At 40.3% G+C, this 20,936-nt stretch overlaps 1 protein-coding gene across 1 annotated transcript; it reads left to right on the top strand.

Annotated features, from left to right (window-relative positions):
- Positions 1-604: 604 nt before the first annotated feature.
- On the top strand, positions 605-20,501 carry ccndbp1 (cyclin D-type binding-protein 1). Its single transcript, XM_029776416.1, has 11 exons — positions 605-760; positions 1,091-1,150; positions 1,299-1,378; positions 1,821-1,902; positions 3,155-3,251; positions 6,039-6,112; positions 8,953-9,029; positions 9,465-9,718; positions 16,260-16,320; positions 16,642-16,688; positions 19,771-20,501. Exons 1-11 carry the CDS (start codon positions 649-651, stop codon positions 19,877-19,879), a joined length of 1,053 nt encoding a protein of 350 aa, XP_029632276.1. The 5' UTR covers positions 605-648; the 3' UTR covers positions 19,880-20,501.
- Positions 20,502-20,936: the final 435 nt, after the last annotated feature.

Genomic DNA, 20,936 nt, shown 5'->3' with positions numbered 1-20,936 from the left:
ACATTTGTTCACAAAATGTTATGTAACTAATATGTGGACAGGAATGAGTGGTTTTGGGTGGATTTATCTTTTAAGTATATTTTAGTTATTATGTTTACTTTTGATACTTAAGTATATTTAACATCAACTACTTTTAGACTTTTACTAAAGTAGTATTTTACTGGATGGCTTTTACTTGAGTCATGTTCTTTTAAGGTATCTTTATTTTTACTCAAGTATGACAATTGGGTACTAACCGAAATATGCAAATATATGCTAGAACGCGGCAATAGGATCTCGCTAACAAGTGCTTGTCTATGCCCACTATGAATAATTTGCTCCGATTTGAAACAAGGCCGTGGTCTATCTTGGGTTAGTTATAAACATATTTGACACAGCTGTTCGTTTGAATGACGTTTATTGTTATCTGGTTCATCAATATGTTTATTGGAGCACCACCATTTGTTTTTTAATTGACAAAACTTCAGAAAAATTAGGCATATCTGAATTAATTTGTAGGCCTGCTGTTAGTGAAAGAAACTAATCTGATTGCAGTAACATGAGACTGCCCCAAGGTGGGGTCAGAAACCGAGCTATAATGGTGTGTCACTTATTTTCTTCCGACTGCCATTACAAAAATGTTCTAACTAACAGTTGTTCCAGAATAGCATGAAGTTGTGCGTTCATGGTGCCATGAGTGCTGATAATTCTTGTGCGGACGTGTCGGTACCTTTACGGAATCTCCTGAACTCGGTCCAGTGTGTTCGAGACCGAGTAAAGGGTAGCTATGTGAATGGTGTTACCAGCTTTTTGTATTGATATGTTTACCATTTAGATAGCTTGCTTCAATCTAGAGCCATGTGATAGCTGTTGTTAGCTAGCAACATGGTGGTAACGTTAGCTAGGAGGCTAGCTAGTTAACGTTAACAACACTTTTGATGCAGAGCGCAAACATGGCGTGCCTTCTGAGGGAGCTAATTAGGGATGGGGTGTTGTTTTTGCTTCTCAAGTCTTCCTAACTAGCTCATGGTTGCTAAAGATATAATTAATTATCTAAGTAGATATCTAATTAGCATATTAAAAAATTGTTGTAACGTTTGTTTGTCTTCAGATGGGGAGTCCAACGAGTCCAATGGGGTGTTCAACCTGTCAAACTTCTGGGATACGCTGAGTTGAGTTTTGCTTTCATTAACACACAGCAAGATGTGACTCCATTGCGCTGACATTTCCTTTAATATTTCCTTTGGTTTTCTTTCTAAGGCTTCGGTGATAAACATTTTTTTAAAAGCTGTGAATAACGTTAACCCTCCAATCCCCAGCGCAAGCAGTGAAAGCAGCCTCACAAGAAGCCACTAAGCTCAGCCTTGCCTTCTCTAAGCCTCCCTTGCCAACACAAGAGGTATGGTTCTCCTCAGTGACTGTTACTCAAGGGTACAATAGTTGTCGTCATCCCTCATAGACACTGTGGTAGATTATATAAATCCATATGCTTGGGGCATCCATAATTATTGGCCCAAAATATTGACCCAAACTACTGGGAAGCTGCCACCAGCGATAGGGGGAATGCCGACAGGCGCTGCAGTCAGGCATGGAAGACTACGACAGGCAGTCTCCCAATCATGGTGGTCCATGCCTCAAACTGTAGATTAAAACAGTCAAACAAATCCCAAAACTGAACGTCTGAAACCTTAACCAATCCCCCTCAACCCTTCTTACACTTTGCTGCTGCATTCCCCGTCATCTCTAAAACATGGGATTGAAGTTCAATTTTAATTGAGTTATAACCATAATGCTAGTAAACATTTTGTCATTAGTAAATGTTTCCACTTCCTCCTCATCAGGATGGTGAGAAGTTTGCTGAATCCATCCACAAGAGCGTTTTGACACTATCCACTGTGTATTACTGGTTGCCCAAAAGCGATGGTAAGCTACAGTAAATGCAGAAAGTGTCTGCATGTAGGGTATGTATGTATGTATGTATGTATGTATGCATGCCAAGTTGGAATTATTACCTTGATCAATAGGGAAATACTCGGATTGCTTGAAGTCAACATAATATGTGGTGGTTAGAGTTCTCTTTTGAGGTCAGTGTAGATCCACAACACAATTCTCCGGGTAGGTATTGGGGGGGGACTGAAGATTACAGAATCATGTCTGTCCTATGAAATAAATTCCCAAATGTATTCTACAGCATTTTATTTTCTCTGTTATGCTGTGTGCACTGAACTGACATGTATGATTGTTGCTGGCACTCAGATATTCAGATGACGGGAATTAAATAGTCTATAATGTGCACCGCCGCAGCCCTCAACTCAAACAGTGGTTCAATGCCAATACTTTATCACTCAGGGTGGTACTATTTTTGCGATGTTATTAAAACGAAATCAGACAACCCCATAGTAGAATAGTGTACCTTTTTACCTAGTTGGCTTGTGTGTTCTATGCGAGATAAATATTCCTCTCAAGGCTCATTCTTAATAAAGGGACAATGGTGTCTTACAAGGGCAACGAAATGCTTTATAATAGAAATTCATAATTTTTTTCTTAGAGTGAATAATAATTTTAAATAATAATAATCAGGATGTTGTGTCCAATGGGTAAATGCAGAAGGACAAACCCCATTCTTCAGCCTATGTATTTATAGCCATTATGCTGCATCAGTTGGGCTATAACTTATAGTGCTTATTGCTAATGATGTATATGATAATAGACACATGTTCCATTATGTTCAAATATTATCATTTTTACCAATATGTTATTGGGCTCATTTCTGAGGTGCAAATTATATTTTAGATGGTGTCAGCAACATTTTATTTGAATTCATTTTGGTGTAGAAAGTATTCTCAGTCCTTCTACATAAACATGATCCTGGAGAGGATCCCAGACCCCCTATGCAAGGGGACTGGAATTGGTCAAACTCGCAGTTTAATACATGTACAAAACGACCCTCTTTCTCTACAAGCATGATGGTCATGACTTTTTTACATGAAAGGGGTGGTTAACCTGGCCTCAGAAAATCAATCTGAGATCGACTTAACGTTCATGTTTTGTTGTCGCTTTAACCCCAAATGCCCCCCCCCCCCCCCCAAAAAAACAGACAGATACACCGTATTGGTTTTTAGTTGTACTCTACGGAAGCTAGTTGTCTTTCAATTCTCTCCTACTCCTTGTGTAGGTATCACTTTGAGGAGACTGGTGAGAGATGCCACAGCTGAGGTGCTAGATGGCATTGTGCAATTGGTGGACGTCATCGTCAGTTCCCCACTACAAAGGTAACACTGCCCACAGCTTTGAAACAATCTGCATTGAAATGCATTACAATGTTAAGGCTAGTTATTAGTTAGAATTTCAACTAAAATGATTTTTTTTTACATGGCTATTTACTGTGTAGGATTTGTTATTGCCTACATTTGGAGTGCAGGAGTTTGGAGTTGAACAGAGTAATTCTAAACATAAACGATAAACTAACTATTTTTCAGGGTGTCCTTAGTGGTGTCCTTAGTAGAATTAATGCAGCGTCTTAAAGGAAAAGGTTCCCAATTGTTTTTCTCACATGTATTCAATCAACCCACTGTTAATACTCTCAGAAAATTTTATTGACAACTTTCACCTATTTAAGAAATCTTACTTGAAGCTCTGTCAAGCGAAATGTTTCTGCTTTGGCAATTGCCTTCAAAACTTGTGATCTTTGCAGCCAACTTTGCTCGCTTTGACAGCATTTGGGTAAATCCGGTGGACCGACAGGCAGTCAACCAGTTTTAAAGTTGAAGAGCGATAATGGAGGAGGCTGCTTCAAGCTTAGTTGCATAAGCACAAACAATCATTTTGTTACTAAGGCATGTGTATCGCTGTAGGTAATCTGCATCCAGTGACAGTTTTCATGCCCTCATTTAGCTCGATAGAGGTGGAGGGATCAGGCCACAATGCGTTGTGGGAATCGAAGGCCTGGGAGACAGGCCAAGTTCGAAGGTCGTGATGACAAAATATTACATTTTTTGACGGGCAGTAGTTGTTATTGAAGATTTGCCTACAGCATACACTACCGTTCAAAAGTTTGGGGTCACTTAGAAATGAGTCGAGATCACTTACACAGTCAAAAAGCAAGCCGAGATCTTATACTCAGACTTTTTGTCATGTAAAATAAATATTACCCTAATAAAAACAGTTCTGTAGGAATGAGGTTTGTGCAGTTGGCCTAATATATTATTACAGCATTTTGACTATATGCCTGACCTGCCAATATTGTTCTTCTCAGACCATATTATTTCAGAACTTGAGCTTTGATGAAAAATAGATCAGTTGGTGAAGCAATTGCGAGGTACAGCTGAACATAAATTGAAATAATTCGCTTTTTTATTTTACTGGACTGATGGTCATGCTTTGAAGACAACTGCTCTAGAAAGAGCCCAGAGTTTCCGACTTGGAATTCCTAGTTGGATGACCGTTTGAGTTCCCAGTTGTGTTGAATAAGGCATTAGTATCTGCGGAGGGAGGGATAGAGCAGCAGAGGCTGCTCATGGTCCCTGCTCTCTCCTTCCTTTCATCCGGTGAGACTGACCAGAGAGGGGACACAGTCTTCCACCTGATGGAAAACCTTGAGTCGCTCTGCATCTGCCTCATGCACAAATTCATATTGTTACTATGACCAGAGAAAGTTAAATATTCCTCAATACTAAAATAGACACGACGAGCTGCTAATAATGAATAAAAACGCAGGGATATCGATATACTTGGCTACTCATTCATTGCAGCTGAAGTGGGAGTCAGGAGAAGTGTTTTGTAATAGTGTTGATTAAAAACTTAAACATTAACCCATTAAAAACAGAAACTCTATGCTGTATTCTTTGACAGTCTCTGGACATGGTTTTAAAAGTTTGATATTCTCTTAGGCTGGTATCAAACTTTGCTGTGGCCATGTCGTGGAAGCTTGTAGGCACAGTGATTTGAGCTATCCGATAAGTATGTACACTTAGCCACAGATCTCCCAGTATGCTAGGTCGGCGAAGTTTGTCTTTTCAGAAAAACAAAATTGTCCAAAATGGGAACACTTTGCCTACCCGGTGCGCAGGACTTCTGAATCAGGTGTGGCTACCACCAACAGTGCAGCACAAAAAAAAATTACGCAGGCCTTTATCGTTGGCTTTTCTATAGAAATGTTTGGTGATCAACTTGGGTGAACTTTGCCTTTTTTAGCATATCAACTATAGCAGTAAGCAGGTTTCGATCCAAACATTTCAATGCAGATTAATTACCTGACACATGGGAAAGTCAACGCTGGGCTGATGGAAAAAGGAAATGTCAGTACAATTTCATAAATGCCAAAACACAATTTGTTTGTTCAACATGGTGGAATCTTTTTGTGTCAGTAAAATTAATTGTGTGAAATGGCGATGGAAACAGCTTTTTATTCGCAAATCACACAATGATATGTTGTGTGGTCCTCCCACTACTACTTGGGAAAGTATGTGGTTTATTAGGCAACAGATAAAATAAGTTATGAACGTCACAGGGTGATGAAAGTGCACGGTGATGAGCTTGATGCTCTTTTCCAATAAATATTGAGGGTTCTGTTCAGGTGACATGACGATTGATGCTTGGCTGCCATTTGACAAATAAAAAATAATCTCGCTCTTAATAGCATCATCATTTAGGCTAGCCTACCTCCACTGTATCTGCGAGCTGTTGGCCAGAGCACATGTGCGAAGACGGGAGTGGGCACATTTGCTATATAACGCAGCAGTTTTTGTAACAACCATTGGTAGAGTTGACAATGCGATTGAAACCCATCTTGTATTTTTTTTATTCGGTACATGGGAATTTAACCGCAAAGTAATTTTTTTGTGTGCACTACGTCATCACACACAGCCTTTTATCCGCACAAGTCAATTTCATAGAAACATCTCTAGCGGGAAAATGTGCGTATTGTTTTAATGCAGATTTTTGCATGAAAATTTGTCGCCAATTGGATGGAATCCTAGCTAGTGTCTGTCAGACATAGTAGAATTATACAGTTTTATTGAAGGATCTACAATACTTACTAAAGCTTTTTTATTATTTAGTTTATCACAGGAACAGCTCCAATCTACAGGTGGGGTATGGTCAGCGTGTGACCAGTTTGCACACTTACCAAGAGGTGAGTAAACTTTACAGAATCCATCTAGTTCAGCATGTATTGAACGTTGCAGATAAAAATGCCATGAATAGAGCTGGCATGATTGCTTACTGTACATGTGAGATAGAAATAGACACGTCTTGTTCACACAATCTATCTGAACGTTCCACAGCGGTTTGCCCTGCTGAACGCAGCCCTGAGCCTCCATGTCCAGAAAAGTATACTACGAAGCAAGCTAGATCTACTCAGGGTTTTCTAAAGCTAGCCAGTTTCAATTACCTTCCATTCCAGCTCAGGCTTTATACGTACTACGACAGTGGATATTGCTCGTCTGCCTGCCGCTAACTCTAGCAGACTTGTAACTGCGTGTGCATGTCACACCTGGCTAGTCGAATGCCAAACTCTTAAGACGATGTTGAAACATCAATTAAAACGTTTTGCAAATTCAGCAGGCTATCGTGTGAAATTGACTTTTTAGAAGTGCCGTCTTTATTTTATTACTTTGGTGTGGTTATCAACGCAGGAGCACCTTTCTTCCCCACTAAAGTGTTACTCTGTGTGAAGTTTCCAAATGTGTAATGTGATAGGTATTTTAACATTACTATTTTTAACACACAAAAACACATTTGTTTTAATAAATATTTAATCAGTCTTCTGCAAATCAAGTGGATGATGACACAATCTTTGTAAGAGGGAGGGAATCTGATTTCATTTGTCCTCATCTTGCGCCTCTGACACTTCATTCAGGTTAAATGTAGTTAGCCCCAAGTTAGCCTACCCCTAGATCTGAATGATTCGTTGCCATAGAAATGTACCTGTATAAAAGGTGAGCCAATTTCATGGTACCGGTTATCCTAAATAGAACTCAAAGTTGACTAAAGTTGCCTCGCTCAACTTACTCAACTCCTCAATTTACATTTGTAGTACAGGGCTCTTTTTAAAGCAAGAATCCTTAATTGTAGCAATAACAAAGCAGCCACCCTGCTTCTGTTTTAGTAAAAAGGGGATGGGCCTGGAGAATTCATAGACAGCTATGGAAGGAAGGACTGATCATCCATGGTATCAAAATTATAGTTTTAACTGTGTTTTGAGGCTAAACAGTTTTTTACGTTCTTTACAAACATTGGAGTCAAACAAGCTGATATTTTGGGTTGATCAAAGCTCATGAGGCATTTAAGTATACAGTGCTGTGAAAAAGTATTTGCCCCCTTTTAATTTTCTCTTTTTGGTACTGAATGTTATCAGATCTTCAACTGTAGGGTTGCGTCAATTCGAATCTGGTATCAGAACAAAATAGTCAGCACAGAGTAACTTCTGATTTCTTTGTACTTTAATTAATGCGAACACTTGAATGGTAAATATGATGTTCGTATATACGGGCTCACTGAAACACCACGCAGACAGAACTGCTCGACCCATCCTTTGTTCTCCTTTATATACTCTGACAGAGATAGGCCAGCAGTGAGCGGGAACTGTCAGAGGGAGGATGAGCATGGTTTAAACTTACTCATCCTATCGCTGGCGTGCAGGCTGGTCCCAGCCTCGTGACGCACTTCCTGTACACTCTGAGCCCATTACTGTATTTCAGTATCAAGTGGTTTCTTATGTGACTCTAGTTTGAGAAACAGCCTTCTGCATGCCTCAACAGTTTTACCCCCTATTTAGCCACACAAGCATGTAGCTTAACAAAACAATAGAACATATTGATACATGTGCTGATGTAAAAATATAATTATTCCTCACACAACCAAAACCTAATATTAGATAAAGGGAACCTGAGTGAACAAATAACAACCTTATGAAATAAGTATGTAATTGTTATCTAACACCCAATGCCCCGGTGTGAAAAGTAATTGCCCCCCCCCCCCCCTTACTCTTAACTGGTTGTGCCACCTTTAGCTGCAATGACTCCAACCAAATGGTTTCTGTAGTTGTGGATCAGTCTCACGTCGCTGTGGAGGAATTTTGGCCCATTCTTCCATGCAGGACTGCTTTAACACGGTGACATTTGTGGGTTTTCAAGCATGAACTTCAAGTTTCAAGTCCTGTACATCTCAATTAGGATTAGGTCTGGACTTTGACTGGGCCATTCCAAAACCTCATTTGTTGCTTAGCCATTTTCATGTGGACTTGATTGTGTGTTTTGGATCATTGTCTTGCTGTGCTTCAGCTCCCATACGGATGGCCTGACATTCTCCCTTAGAATTATCTGATTCAGAGCAAAATTCATGGTTCCTTCTATCAAGGCAAGTCGCCCAGGTCCTGAGGCAGCAAAGCATCCTCAAAGCATCACACTACCAACACCGTGCTTGACCGTTGGTATAAGGTTCTTACTGTGGAATGTAGTGTTTGGTTTTATGCAGGCATAATGGGACCCATGTCGTCCAAAAATGTCATACATTTGAAAAAGTTATACACTGTCCATGGAACATTCTTCCAAGATCATCCAGGTGCTTTTTGGCAAACCAACATTTTGGGGGAGATGGGTCCTATTATGTCTGGCGAAAACCAAACATTTCATAATACTTGGCTCTAGTCTAGAACATATTTTTCTGACAAAGATAAGCTGTGTAAGAAAAGGATGATACATTTTGATTGGCACCCAAATAATCAAGTGTTTTATGTACAAGGAAAAACAATGCCAAAGCAATCACCAACTTTGTACATTCCCATGTTAGTACAGTATATTCCTGTAAAAAAATCTATAGTGTGTGTATATAATGTCTGGCCCAGAGCCATAAATATACATGGTTAGGCATGCAACTGCTGGTGTAGAAAGGGCTGTATAAAACAATCTGATTGTTCTCGAAAACCATAGGGCCATAAGAGCATGTCTGTGCCTGTCGTGTTTGTCCATGCAGATAACCGGGAAGCAGTGCTGGGGGTCTTGGCCTCCTATATCGGGGTGGTAAAGGATGCCATAGAGGAGATGGAACAGGTGCTCTTTACTTTCACCAATGATGGCTTCATTTCACTTCTCACCACATTTTCTTCAGGAAAATAACCCTTTTATAGTTGTTGTAGCTAACTTAAAAAATTTCTACACGTTTTCCATGAATACATTAGCATTTTCATTGAACTGAAAATGTAATGTCACCTTATGTTGTAATGTCATCTTATGTTGCCATGTCGTCTGTCTCCATATGTCCCTTTTGTATCCTACACTTGTCCTCATGTTCGCTTGGGTGAACACTAATTCACTACAAAGCATTGGATTTGTGGATGCTGAAGGGAGTTTCCACCATATGTCTTGTACCAGTCATTTCCTTTTAAATCAGTGAAAGGAAGTGAACAAGTGCACACTTCGGGAGGAAGGAACAATAATTGTGACAGCCCTAGTGTATATCCTCAAATCCCCTCTCCCTCCCACTAGGCGCAGGGTGAGAGCCAGGACCCATTCAGTGACGTGCTGGATGACGAGGACCAGGACTCGCGGGGCAACCAGGACACATACTGGTCCGAGGAGGACCGCCAGCTCATGGCGCCCTGCCAGGGCCTGATGAAAGCATCTGCTGCCTGCCTGAGGAAGCTGTTGTCTGCCGTCAAGGCCAATGGCAATGTAAGCATGCCAGAGACTGTGGCGCAGCTGGACGACCTGGCCGATATCGCCAAGGAGATCAGCCCCAGGTAAAAGAGGATGGTCGATTCCAAATCCACTCCTCGCTCTTTCCTCACCTATGCATTTAAAGGGATGGATAAGTTAAGGCTGTTTAGTCTACATAAGTGCTTATTAGGGTGTAGAGTAGAGGTCGACCGATTTTAGATTTTTCAATGCCGATACCGATTATTGGAGGACCAACCAAAGGGCCGATACCGATTAATCGGCCGATTTTATATTTATTTGTAATAATGACAATTACAACAATACTGAATGAACACTTATTTTAACTTAATACATCAATAAAATCAATTTAGCCTCAAATAAATAATGAAACATGTTCAATTTGGTTTAAATAATGCAAAACAAAGTGTTGGAGAAGAAAGTAAAAGTGCAATATGTGCCATGTAAGAAAGCTAATGTTTAAGTGCCTTGCTCAGAACATGGGAACATATGAAAGCTAGTGGTTCCTTTTAACATGAGTCTTCAATATTCCCAGATAAGAGGTTTTAGGTTGTAGTTATTATAGGAATTATAGGACTATTTCTCTCTATACGATTTGTATTTCATATACCTTTGACTATTGATGTTCTTATAAGCACTTTTAGTATTGCCAGTGTAACAGTATAGCTTCCGTCCCTCTCCTCGCTCAAACCAGGAACACATCGACAACAGCCACCCTCGAAGCAGCGTTACCCATGCAGAGGAAGGGAAACAACTACTCCAAGTCTCAGAGCGAGTGACGTTTGAAACGCTATTAGCGTGCACCCGGATAACTAGCTAGCCATTTCACATCGGTTCCACCAGCCTAATCTTGGGAGTTGATAGGCTTGAAGGGGTGGAACGTTCCAACAGGAATCTGTTCCAAAAAACGTAAAGTAAAAGGTTGCCAACCAACAACGCATACAAAGTAGCAATGCATACAAACCTAGCTAACTAGCTGCCGAATAGGCATCAACTCACCACGTAGCTTATTCTTAATGTTTGTCCATAGGCAAACAGACATGTGAGGACAGACATTTTTCGGGAATAAACGTGACGAGTGAAAAACGCAATGAAATAGACCACTCCCTACCCGGTATCTTATTCTGCCGCTATACAACTTTGTATGCGTTGTTTTTTGGAAACCTTGTTATTTACGAAGTTTTTGGAATAGATTCCTGTTGGAACGTTCCACAAATTATACCCACCCAGGTTGAAGTCATAAACAGCGCAATGCTTGAAGCACAGCGAAGGGCTGTTTGAATGGATGCTTACGAGCCTGCTGCTACCTACCACCGCTCAGTCAGACTGCTCTATCAAATCATAGACTTAATTATAATATAATAAAGACACAGAAATACGAGCCTTAGGTCATTAATATGGTCGAATCCGGAAACTATCAACTCGAAAACAAGTTTTTTTTCTTTCAGTGACATACGGAACCGTTCCGTATTTTATCTAACGGGTGGCTAAGTCTAAATATTCCTGTAAGTCATTGATGTTCATGGTTAGGTACATTGGTGCAACGACAGTACTTTTTTCGCAAATGTGCTTGTTACTTCAACACCCGTTTGTCGAAGTAGGCTGTGACTCAATGAGAAATTAACAGGCACCGCATCGATTTATATGCAACGCAGGACACGTTAGATAAAGTAGTAATATCATCAACCATGTGTAGTTGACTAGTGATTATGTTAAGATTGATAGTTTTTTATAAGTCTAATGCTAGCTAGCAACTTACCTTTGCTTCTTGCTGCCCTTGCGTAACAGGTAGTCAGCCTGTTATTCCTTGTGGAGTGCAATGTAAGGCAGGTGGTTAGAGCGTTGGACTGGTAACCGAAGGTTGCAAAAACGAATCCCCCCTGAACAAGGCAGTTAACCCCGGTTTCTAGGCCGTCATTGTAAATAAGAATGTGTTCTTAATCTGACTTGCCTAATTAAATAAAGGTGTAAAAAAAAAAATCTGCAAATCGGTGGCCAAAAGTACCGATTGTTATGAAAACTTGAAATCGGCCCTAATTAATCGGTCGACCTCTAGTGTAGAGCTAGGTTAGAGGGTTGATTTTGGTCTTTGGCAGATGACATTGAAGGTGTCATCAAAACAGCTCTTTAATACTTTGGTTTGTTACTAAGGGTGATTCTCTCAGCTAGAATGCTAGTAAAAGCTAATCTGAGAACAAGTTATTCCATTGGTGTGACAGGACAAAATGGTGTACAGTGCAATTTCTAGCTTGTAACTTTACCACACCTAGTATGCGTTGACACACCATAAACACACACTGAAAAGTACTTTATAGAGTATTTAACTTTGACAACAATTCTAGTCTAATGCACTACTCAGAAGTTCCGTAGATTATAATATGAAAATGTTTCATGGGAACTCTACCCCTAGCCTAGTTGATTCACCCTCGTCATATGAATCATCCATTAGAGAGTGGTTGAATTACTCTCACCACAAAGTTATGTTTGTATGTGGTGGAATATTCTTATCAAGTGAGAAACTGTCATTTCTTCAAACAATCAACTTTATTCAATATCGATTTAATTATTGCAATAATGAAACCGTCGACCCCACACTCCGAAGTGTGCGTTGCCGAGTCCCTAACTGATAATGATAAAACAGACATTATATAGGACTTAAAAGTGCTTTGTCAGCGCTGGTTCCAGTACTCCCATAAGCCACCTTGGTTCATCTCCTGATTATCTACACGGGATGTTGGTTTACCACCAACCCTGGCTTAGTTTCCCAGATGCCAGGATGATGAGACAATGAGGTATTGTTCTAAACTCTTCCAGGCTATCTCTATTTCAGGTCACACACCAGATCTTGTCTATGGAATGCCGTCTGTAGGTTTTTATCAGTCATTGTCAACTCAAGCTACAGTTGAAGTCGGAAGTTTACATACACTTAGATTGGAGTCAATAAAAATCGGTTTTCAACCACTCCACAAATTTCTTGTTAACAAGCCATAGTTTTGGCAAGTCGGTGAGGACATCTACTTTGTGCATAACACAAGTAATTTTTCCAACATTTGTTTACAGACAGATTATTTCACTTATAATTCACTGTATCACAATTCCAGTGGGTCAGAAGTTTACATACACTAAGTTGACTGTGCCTTTTAAACAGCTCTGAAAATTCCAGAAAATGATGTTATGGCTTTGGAAGCTTCTGATAGGCTAATTGACATAATTTGAGTCAAATAGAGGTATACCTGTGGATGTATTTCAAGGCCTACCTTCAAACTCAGTGCCTCTTTGCTGACACCATGGGGAAACCAAAATAAATCAGCCAAGACCTCAGGGGGAAAAAAGTGTAGCCCTCCAAGTCTGGTTCATCCTTGGGAGCAATTTCCAAACGCCTGAAGGTACCATGTTCATCTGTAAAAACAATAGTACGCAAGTATAAACATCATGGGTCCACGCAGCCGTCATACCGCTCAGCAAGGGGACACGTTCTGTCTCCTAGAGATTGAACATACTTTGGTACGAAAAGTGCAATTCAATCCCAGAACAACAGCAAAGGACCTTGTGAAGATGCTGGCGGAAACGGGTACAAAAGTATCTATATCCACAGTAAAACGAGTCCTATATCAACATAACCTGAAAGGCCGCTCGGCAAGGAAGAAGCCACTACTCCAAAACCGCCATAAAAAAAACAGACTACGGTTTGCAACTGCACATGTGGACAAAAATCTTACTTTTTGGAGAAATGTTCTCTGGTCTGATGAAACGAAAAATAACTGTTTGGCCATAATGACTATCTTTATGTTTGGAGGAAAAAGGGGGAGGCTTGCAAGCCGGAGAACACCATCCCATCCGTGCAGCACGGGGGAGGCAGCATCATGTTGTGGGTGTGCTTTGCTGCAGGAGGGACTGGTGCACTTCACAAAATAGATGGCTTCATGAGGAAGGAGAATTATGTGGATATATTGACGCAACATCTCAAGACATCAGTCAGGAAGTTAAAGCTTGGTCGCAAATGGGTCTTCCAAATGGACAATGACACCAAGCATACTTCCAAAGTTGTGGCAAAATGGCTTAATCTCTCTGGGAAATGTGGGACGCTAGTTCATATTTATATCCAAAAACCCCATTTTACATTGGCGTGTAATGTTCAGAAATGTTTTGCCTCCAACTTCTGGTGAATGAGCACATCAATTTACAGAAATACTTATCATAAACTTTGATAAAAGATACAAGTGTTATGCACAGAATTATAGTTAAACTTCTCCTTAATGCAACCGCTGTGTGAGATTTCAAAAAAGCTTTACGGCGAAAGCACACTTTGCAATAATCTGAGTGCAGCGCTCAGACACCAAAACAAGCCATACAGATACCCGCCATGTTGTGGAGTCAACAGAAGTCAGAAATAGCATTATAGATATTCACTAACCTTTGATCTTCATCGGAATGCACTCCCAGGGATCCCAGTTCCACAATAAATGTTCGATAAAGTTCATCTTTATGTCCAAATACCTCCATTTTGTTCGCGCGTTTAGTCCAGTACTCCAAATTCAATAAGCGAGCGAGTTTAGTCCAGACAGTCAAAATAGTTACATTACAGTTTGTAGAAACATGTCAAACGATGTATAGAATCAATCTTTAGGATGTTTTATCATAAATCTACAATAATATTCCAACTGGACAATTCCTTTGTCTTTAGAATTGAAAGGAAAGGCAGCTGCGCGCATGATTGAGCTCATGCCAATTTTCCAGACACCTCTTCTTCTCCCCCCATTCACAGTAGAAGCCTGAAACAACGTTCTAAAGACTGACATCTAGTGGAAGCCTTAGGAAGTGCAATATGACCCCACAGACACTGTATATTGGATAAGCAATCACTTAAACTACAAACCTCAGATTTCACACTTCCTGGTAGGATTTTTTACTCAGGTTTTTGCCTACCATATGAGTTCTGTTATACTCACAGACATCATTCAAACAGTTTTAGAAACTTCAGTGTTTTCTATCCAAAACTACTAATTATATGCATATTCTAGCTTGTGGGCCTGAGTAGCAGGCATTTTACTTTGGGCATGCTTTTCATCCAAGCTCCTCAATACTGCCCCCCTTTCCTAGAGAAGTTAAGGACAACAAAGTCAAGGTATTGGAGTGGCCATCACAAAGCCTTGACCTTAATCCCATAGAAAATGTGTGGGCAGAACTGAATAAGCATGTGTGAGCAAGGAGGCTTACAAACCTGACTCAGTTACACCAGCTCTGTCAGGAGGAATGGGCCAGAATTCACCCACTTAATGTGGGAAGCTTGTGGAAGGCTACCTGAAACGTTTGACCCAAGTTAAACAATTTAAAGGCAATACTACCAAATACTAATTGAGTGTATGTAAACATCTGACCCACTGGGAATGTGATGAAACAAATAAATCAGTCTGTACTATTATTCTGACATTTCACATTAAAATAAAGTGGTGATCCTAACTGACCTAAGACAGGGAATTTTTACTAGGATTAAATGTCAGGAATTGTGAAACTGAGTTTAAATGTTTTTGGCTAAGGTGTATGTGAACTTCTGACTTCAACTGTATCTCTGACCATTTCCTTGACCATAGCCCAGACTAACTGCAGGAAGCTAAAGTGGAACCCATCCCTTTACAGAAACACAGAACTAAACAGAATAGAAAGGTCATACTATTTAAGTTTATATAATCGTCTATTAATATCAAAGAAATATGGTAAATGAATTATTTTCTCCCACACATATTAAAGCCGTGACACACACTTATGCAGGCACACACCTACTGGTAAAGTGATAATTCACCCGAATCCGGTGTTTGGAGGAAACTTGGCACGGTTGGCAAACCGTGCCAATATATCCTCAACACCGCCTTCGAGGGCATTATCAGTTTTATACAACAGGTTACTAACATATTCAAATAATGATTGGCATATTTTCATTAACGTTATTTTGATGAATTTATTCATACTATTTCTTCCTTCCACAAGATATAGTCCTGACACTAGGGTTGCTACCAAAACCAGCTTTCTATCGGTTCCGTTGCCAGTCTTTTTGTTATTTTTCTATGGACACGACCCAGTTGTTTGGGATGCTCTGGATCGTGTACGAAAGCGTGTTCCAGTTCCCGCGAATATCCAGCAACTTTGCACAGCCATTGGAGAGGAGTGGGACAACATTCCAAAGGCCACAATCAACAGCCTGATCAACTCTGTACAATGAACTGATATTGTTGCATGTTGCGTTTTTATATTTTTGTTGAGTGTATTTATAGGACAGGTGCCTATCAGTAACAAAGCTATTTTGGAGATTATCTGCAGATAAATTATGAAAACATTCGATGAAGATGTTGAATCATCACTGCATGAACAATGGGTAGTGTAGAGAGCCTCATTCTGGTCCAAAATATGATCTGCTCATATAATGACTGAGAATAGTTTGTTCTCATGCTTGTGCATCATTAGCCAAAGTATATAGTGTCCACACCAGACACTTACCCTGGGGATGAGGTCACAGTATATGATAGATCTAGTAATCTTTGCAATACGCTTAACTCAGGAACCAACGCTTGTTTATGGGGTTGACCTCTGACTCTCTCTGTGTGCTTCCAGTGTTGATGACCTGGTGCTCAGTCTCTACCCACCCATGGATTACTCAGGAGTGGATCAAAACGTAAGGCACTTGGATCATTTGTGTCATAGACAGTGTATATAATTAAGTGATTGTACCTCAGTCATGACGAAAAGTGTGCTGTTTAATTGGAAGTGGTGGCTCCAAATGAATAATAACATTATTTAAATGTTTTACTTTGTTAATGCTATTAGGTTTTCCTTATTGAAAGGCTTTGTTGAAACAATAGGGGAGGAGACAGACAACTTGGCATGTTGTATACATTTATTTTCTGCAGAAGTATGTTTGGGGTGGCTTGTATTGTTAAAGCAACATTTACTTTTATTATGTTTCTTCCAAACGCTCTCTTTATCTTCATTCCAGGCATGTAAACTGACCTTGGTGCTAAAGAAAGTGTTGGATATCATCAGGTGTGTATAGAAGGGCCTGTTTGTCTGCGTGGCTCACACAGACAGTGTTATGTTTTCACCTGTTGGCTACTGAAACATCCACTTGGCAGGGCTTATCTATAAATTATTCTTAAGGAAAGACCTGATAGAACTGGCTTCTAATGTCAGACAGTACAGTCGTGGCCAAATGTTTTGAGAATGACACAAATATTAATTTCCACAAAGTTTGCTGCTTCAGTGTCTTTAGATATTTTTGTCAGATGTTACTATGGAATACTGAAGTATAATTACAAGCATTTCATAAGTGTCAAAGGCTTTTATTGACAATTACATGAAGTTGATGCAAAGAGTCAATATTTGCAGTGTTGACCCTTCTTTTTCAAGACCTCTGCAATCCGCCCTGGCATGCTGTCAATTAACTTCTGGGCTACATCCTGACTGATGGCAGCCCATTCTTGCATAATCAATGCTTGGAGTTTCAGAATTTGGGTTTTTGTTTGTCCACCCGCCTCTTGAGGATTGACCAAGTTCTCAATGGGATTAAGGTCTGGGGAGTTTCCTGGCCATAGACCCAAAATATCAATGTTTTGTTCCCCGAGCCACTTAGTTATCACTTTTGCCTTATTGCAAAAGGTTCAATCCCTGTACCTTTTGCAGAATATCATTCTGTCCCTGATGTTTTTCCTGGAGAGAAGTGGCTTCTTTGCTGCCTTTCCTGACACCAGGCCATCCTCCAAAAGTCTTCGCCTCACTGTGCATGCAGATACACTCACACCTGCCTGCTGCCATTCCTGAACAAGCTCTCTACTGGTCCCGCAGCTGAATCAACTTTAGGAGACCGGTCCTGTCCCTTGCTGGACTTGGGCGCCCTGAAGCCTTCTTCACAACAATTGAACCGCTCTCCTTGAAGTTCTTGATGATCCGATAAATGGTTGATTTAGGTGCAATCTTACTTGCAGCAAAATCCTTGCCTGTGAAGCCCTTTTTGTGCAAAGCAATGACTGCATGTGTTTCATTGTAGGTAACCATGGTTGACAGAGGAAGAACATTGATTCCAAGCACCACCCTCCTTTTGAAACTTCCAGTCTGTTATTCAAACTCAGTCAGCATGACAGAGTGATCTCCAGCCTTGTCCTCGTCAACACTCACACCTGTGTTAACCTCCCTGGGCGACCCTAGTCAACAGCAGTGGAATCGCGTGGCGCGAAATACAAATACCTCAAATGCTATAACTTCAATTTCTCAAACATATGACTATTTTACACCATTTTAAAGACAAGACTCTCGTTAATCTAACCACATTGTCCGATTTTCAAAAAGGCTTTACAGCGAAAGCAAAACATTAGATTATGTCAGGAGAGTACCCTGCCAAAAATAATCACACAGCCATTTTCAAAGCAAGCATATATGTCACATAAACCCAAACCACAGCTAAATGCAGCACTAACCTTTGATCTTCATCAGATGACACTCCTAGGACATTATGTTATACAATACATGCATGTTTTGTTCAATCAAGTTCATATTTATATCAAAAACCAGCTTTTTACATTAGCATGTGATGTTCAGAACTAGCATACCCACCGAAAACTTCCGGTGGATTTACTAAATTACTCATGATAAACGTTGACAGAATACATAACAATTACTTTAAGAATTATAGATACAGAACTCCTTTATGCAATTGCGGTGTCAGATTTTAAAATAGTTTTTCGGCGAAAGCACATTTTGCAATATTCTGAGTACATAGCTCGGCCATCACGGCTAGCTAATTTGACACCCACCAAGTTTGGGGCTCACTAAACTCAGAATTACTATTAGAAAAATTGGATTACCTTTGCTGTTCTTTGTCAGAATGCACTCCCAGGACTTCTACTTCAACAACAAATGTTGTTTTGGTTCCAAATAATCCATAGTTATATTCAAATAGCTCCGTTTTGTTTGTTCGTGCGTTCTGGTCACTATCCGAAGGGTGACGCGCGAGCGCATTTCGTGACAAAAAAATTCAAAATATTCCATTACCGTACTTAGAAGCATGTCAAACGCTGTTTAAAATCTATTTTTATGCTATTTTTCTCGTAAAATAGCTATAATATTCCAACCGGGCAACGTTGTATTCATTCAAAGGCTGAAAAAAAAATGGAGTAGTCTCGTGACCGCGCATCTCCAGTCTCACTGTCCCCAGGCTGACCACTTACAAATTCTGCTGTTGTTCTTTGCCCAGAGACAGCAGACACACCATTCCGCTTTCTGGCGGCTTTAGAGAGCCAATGGAAGCCTTAGAAAATGTCACGTTACAGCACAGATGCTGTATTTTCGATAGAGATGCAACAGAAGGACAACAAATTGTCAGACAGGGCACTTCCTGTATGGAATCTTCTCAGGTTTTGGCCTGCCATATGAGTTATGTTATACTCACAGACACCATTCAAACAGTTTTAGAAACTGTAGAGTGTTTTCTATCCAAATCTACTAATTATATGCATATTCTCGTTTCTGGGCAAGAGTAGTAACCAGTTTAAATCGGGTACGTTTTTTTTATCCGGCCGTGCAAATACTGCCCCCTAGCCCCAACAGGTTAACGAGAGAATCACTGACATGTCAGCTGGTCCTTTTGTGGCAGGACTGAAATGCAGTGGAAATGTTATTTTGGGATTCAGTTCATTTGCATGGCAAAGAGGGACTTTGCAATTAATTGCAATTCATCACTCTTCATAACGTTCTGGAGTATATGCAAAATCCCATCATACAAACTGAGGCAGCAGACTGAAAATTAATGTGTCATTCTCAAAACTTTTGGCCACGACTGTACAATGGTAGCGGATGAGCTACAGTCTACCGAGAGCCACTAGTTTCTGATGCATCATAGTTGTAGGGAGGAAGCCAGCCATTACACCTTCATGAGAGAAATGACTTAAGTTGCTCTTTACATCACCGCTCACTTAAACTCTTTTTGTCTCAATATTATTAGTTTCCTCCTTAGTTTTCTGTCAAGGGGACCAGTCTGAGAGGATTTGATTGGTGGATGAATGAGGGAAGTAAGAAAATAATTGCTTTTTAGTGTACTCTACTTTGACACAGCCTTCTTGTCCTCCTCCCTCAGGGTGAGTCACGTGTGTTTAGAAGCAGACCTGAACTGGGTGCAGTTTCTGAACGGGGCCCTGGATCACAACCTACAGAAGATCAAAGCTCTGATTCAAGGCTCCAGCTAGATGAGCGGATGGTGTGCGTGAGGTGAATGGAGACAAAGGTGTGTGTGTGTGTACACGTTTATGGAGAAAGGGAAGGTGTGTGCACATGTGTGAAGAGGACTGGGGGCATCCTCTCTGACCCTGAGCTCAATGGACTTTGTTGAATGTTACACAAGTGTGTTTACTTCCCCCTTGTGTACACAGTCTATATATCAAGACAGCAGACATATTTGCAAAACGTAAAAATCTTGCTTCATGTGTGTATAAATATTTATAGATTAATTTTGGCTTTACCACTCATCTAGCTGGATGTTTTGCAGTGGCATAAGTCTGTTTGGAGATCTTTAATCAACAGGCTTGAGTTTGCAAAGAACAATAAGATTCCGTTTGCATATACCTGTTTTCATAGAATTTGCACACAGTCAAACTACAGTATTATACATTGAGGGAAAGCGATTTCTGTGTACTTCTACTGCCCACTTTTTGAAAATTAGAATTTTTGCTGAATATTGTTCAACAATGAAGACCATGCTATAAAATATATGATTTAATTAAATGACAATGACCGGCACTTTGTAAATACAAAATAAAAGTAACTCGCCCAGCCTTGCACTCAAACATGAGCAGGATTACATTTATTTTTCAGAAGTGGTTGTCGTTATTCTTCATGAGGGCTTTACGATCTTTGCCTGTAGACACTGGTCACATTGCAGCTTGCCTTAATATCTGTGAATTGACCACAGTCGAATTCAGCCACTAGCTTCTTTGGAGTGAAGGGCACCTGCACACTTACCCGATGCCCTGGTTTTAGCAGAGGAAATCTGAGGAGACATGAACAAATTATACCTCCAAAACATTTTTAGACTTCTGAACTACAAACACACACAAGGTATGTGTAAAATGAGAGAACTCAAAGCTGTAACCACATGACCAACCCATGGATGAATGCATGTCCTTTCTTGTTTAGCCAAGAGCTCAATAATCTCTCATGGACAGACTACATAAATGGTATCGTCAAGTCTGTCAAAAGATTGAGATATGACAATTTAACCTCTCTGGGACGCTAGCGTCCCACCCG

Source organism: Salmo trutta, chromosome 14, assembly GCF_901001165.1.
Source record: "Salmo trutta chromosome 14, fSalTru1.1, whole genome shotgun sequence".
Taxonomy (NCBI): Eukaryota; Metazoa; Chordata; class Actinopteri; order Salmoniformes; family Salmonidae; genus Salmo; species Salmo trutta.
The sequence above is the reverse complement of the archived record's forward strand: the minus strand, read 5'-3'. Positions and strand labels throughout refer to the sequence as shown.

Excerpts from the sequence above, each read along its gene's own strand:
- ccndbp1 (XM_029776416.1), top strand. The coding sequence starts at position 649 with ATGAAGTTGTGCGTTCATGGTGCCATGAGTGCTGATAATTCTTGTGCG. Across the intron at positions 1,903-3,154 it reads CTGGTTGCCCAAAAGCGATG|GTATCACTTTGAGGAGACTG; the intron begins GTAAGCTACAGT and ends CTCCTTGTGTAG. Across the intron at positions 16,321-16,641 it reads ACTCAGGAGTGGATCAAAAC|GCATGTAAACTGACCTTGGT; the intron begins GTAAGGCACTTG and ends TCTTCATTCCAG.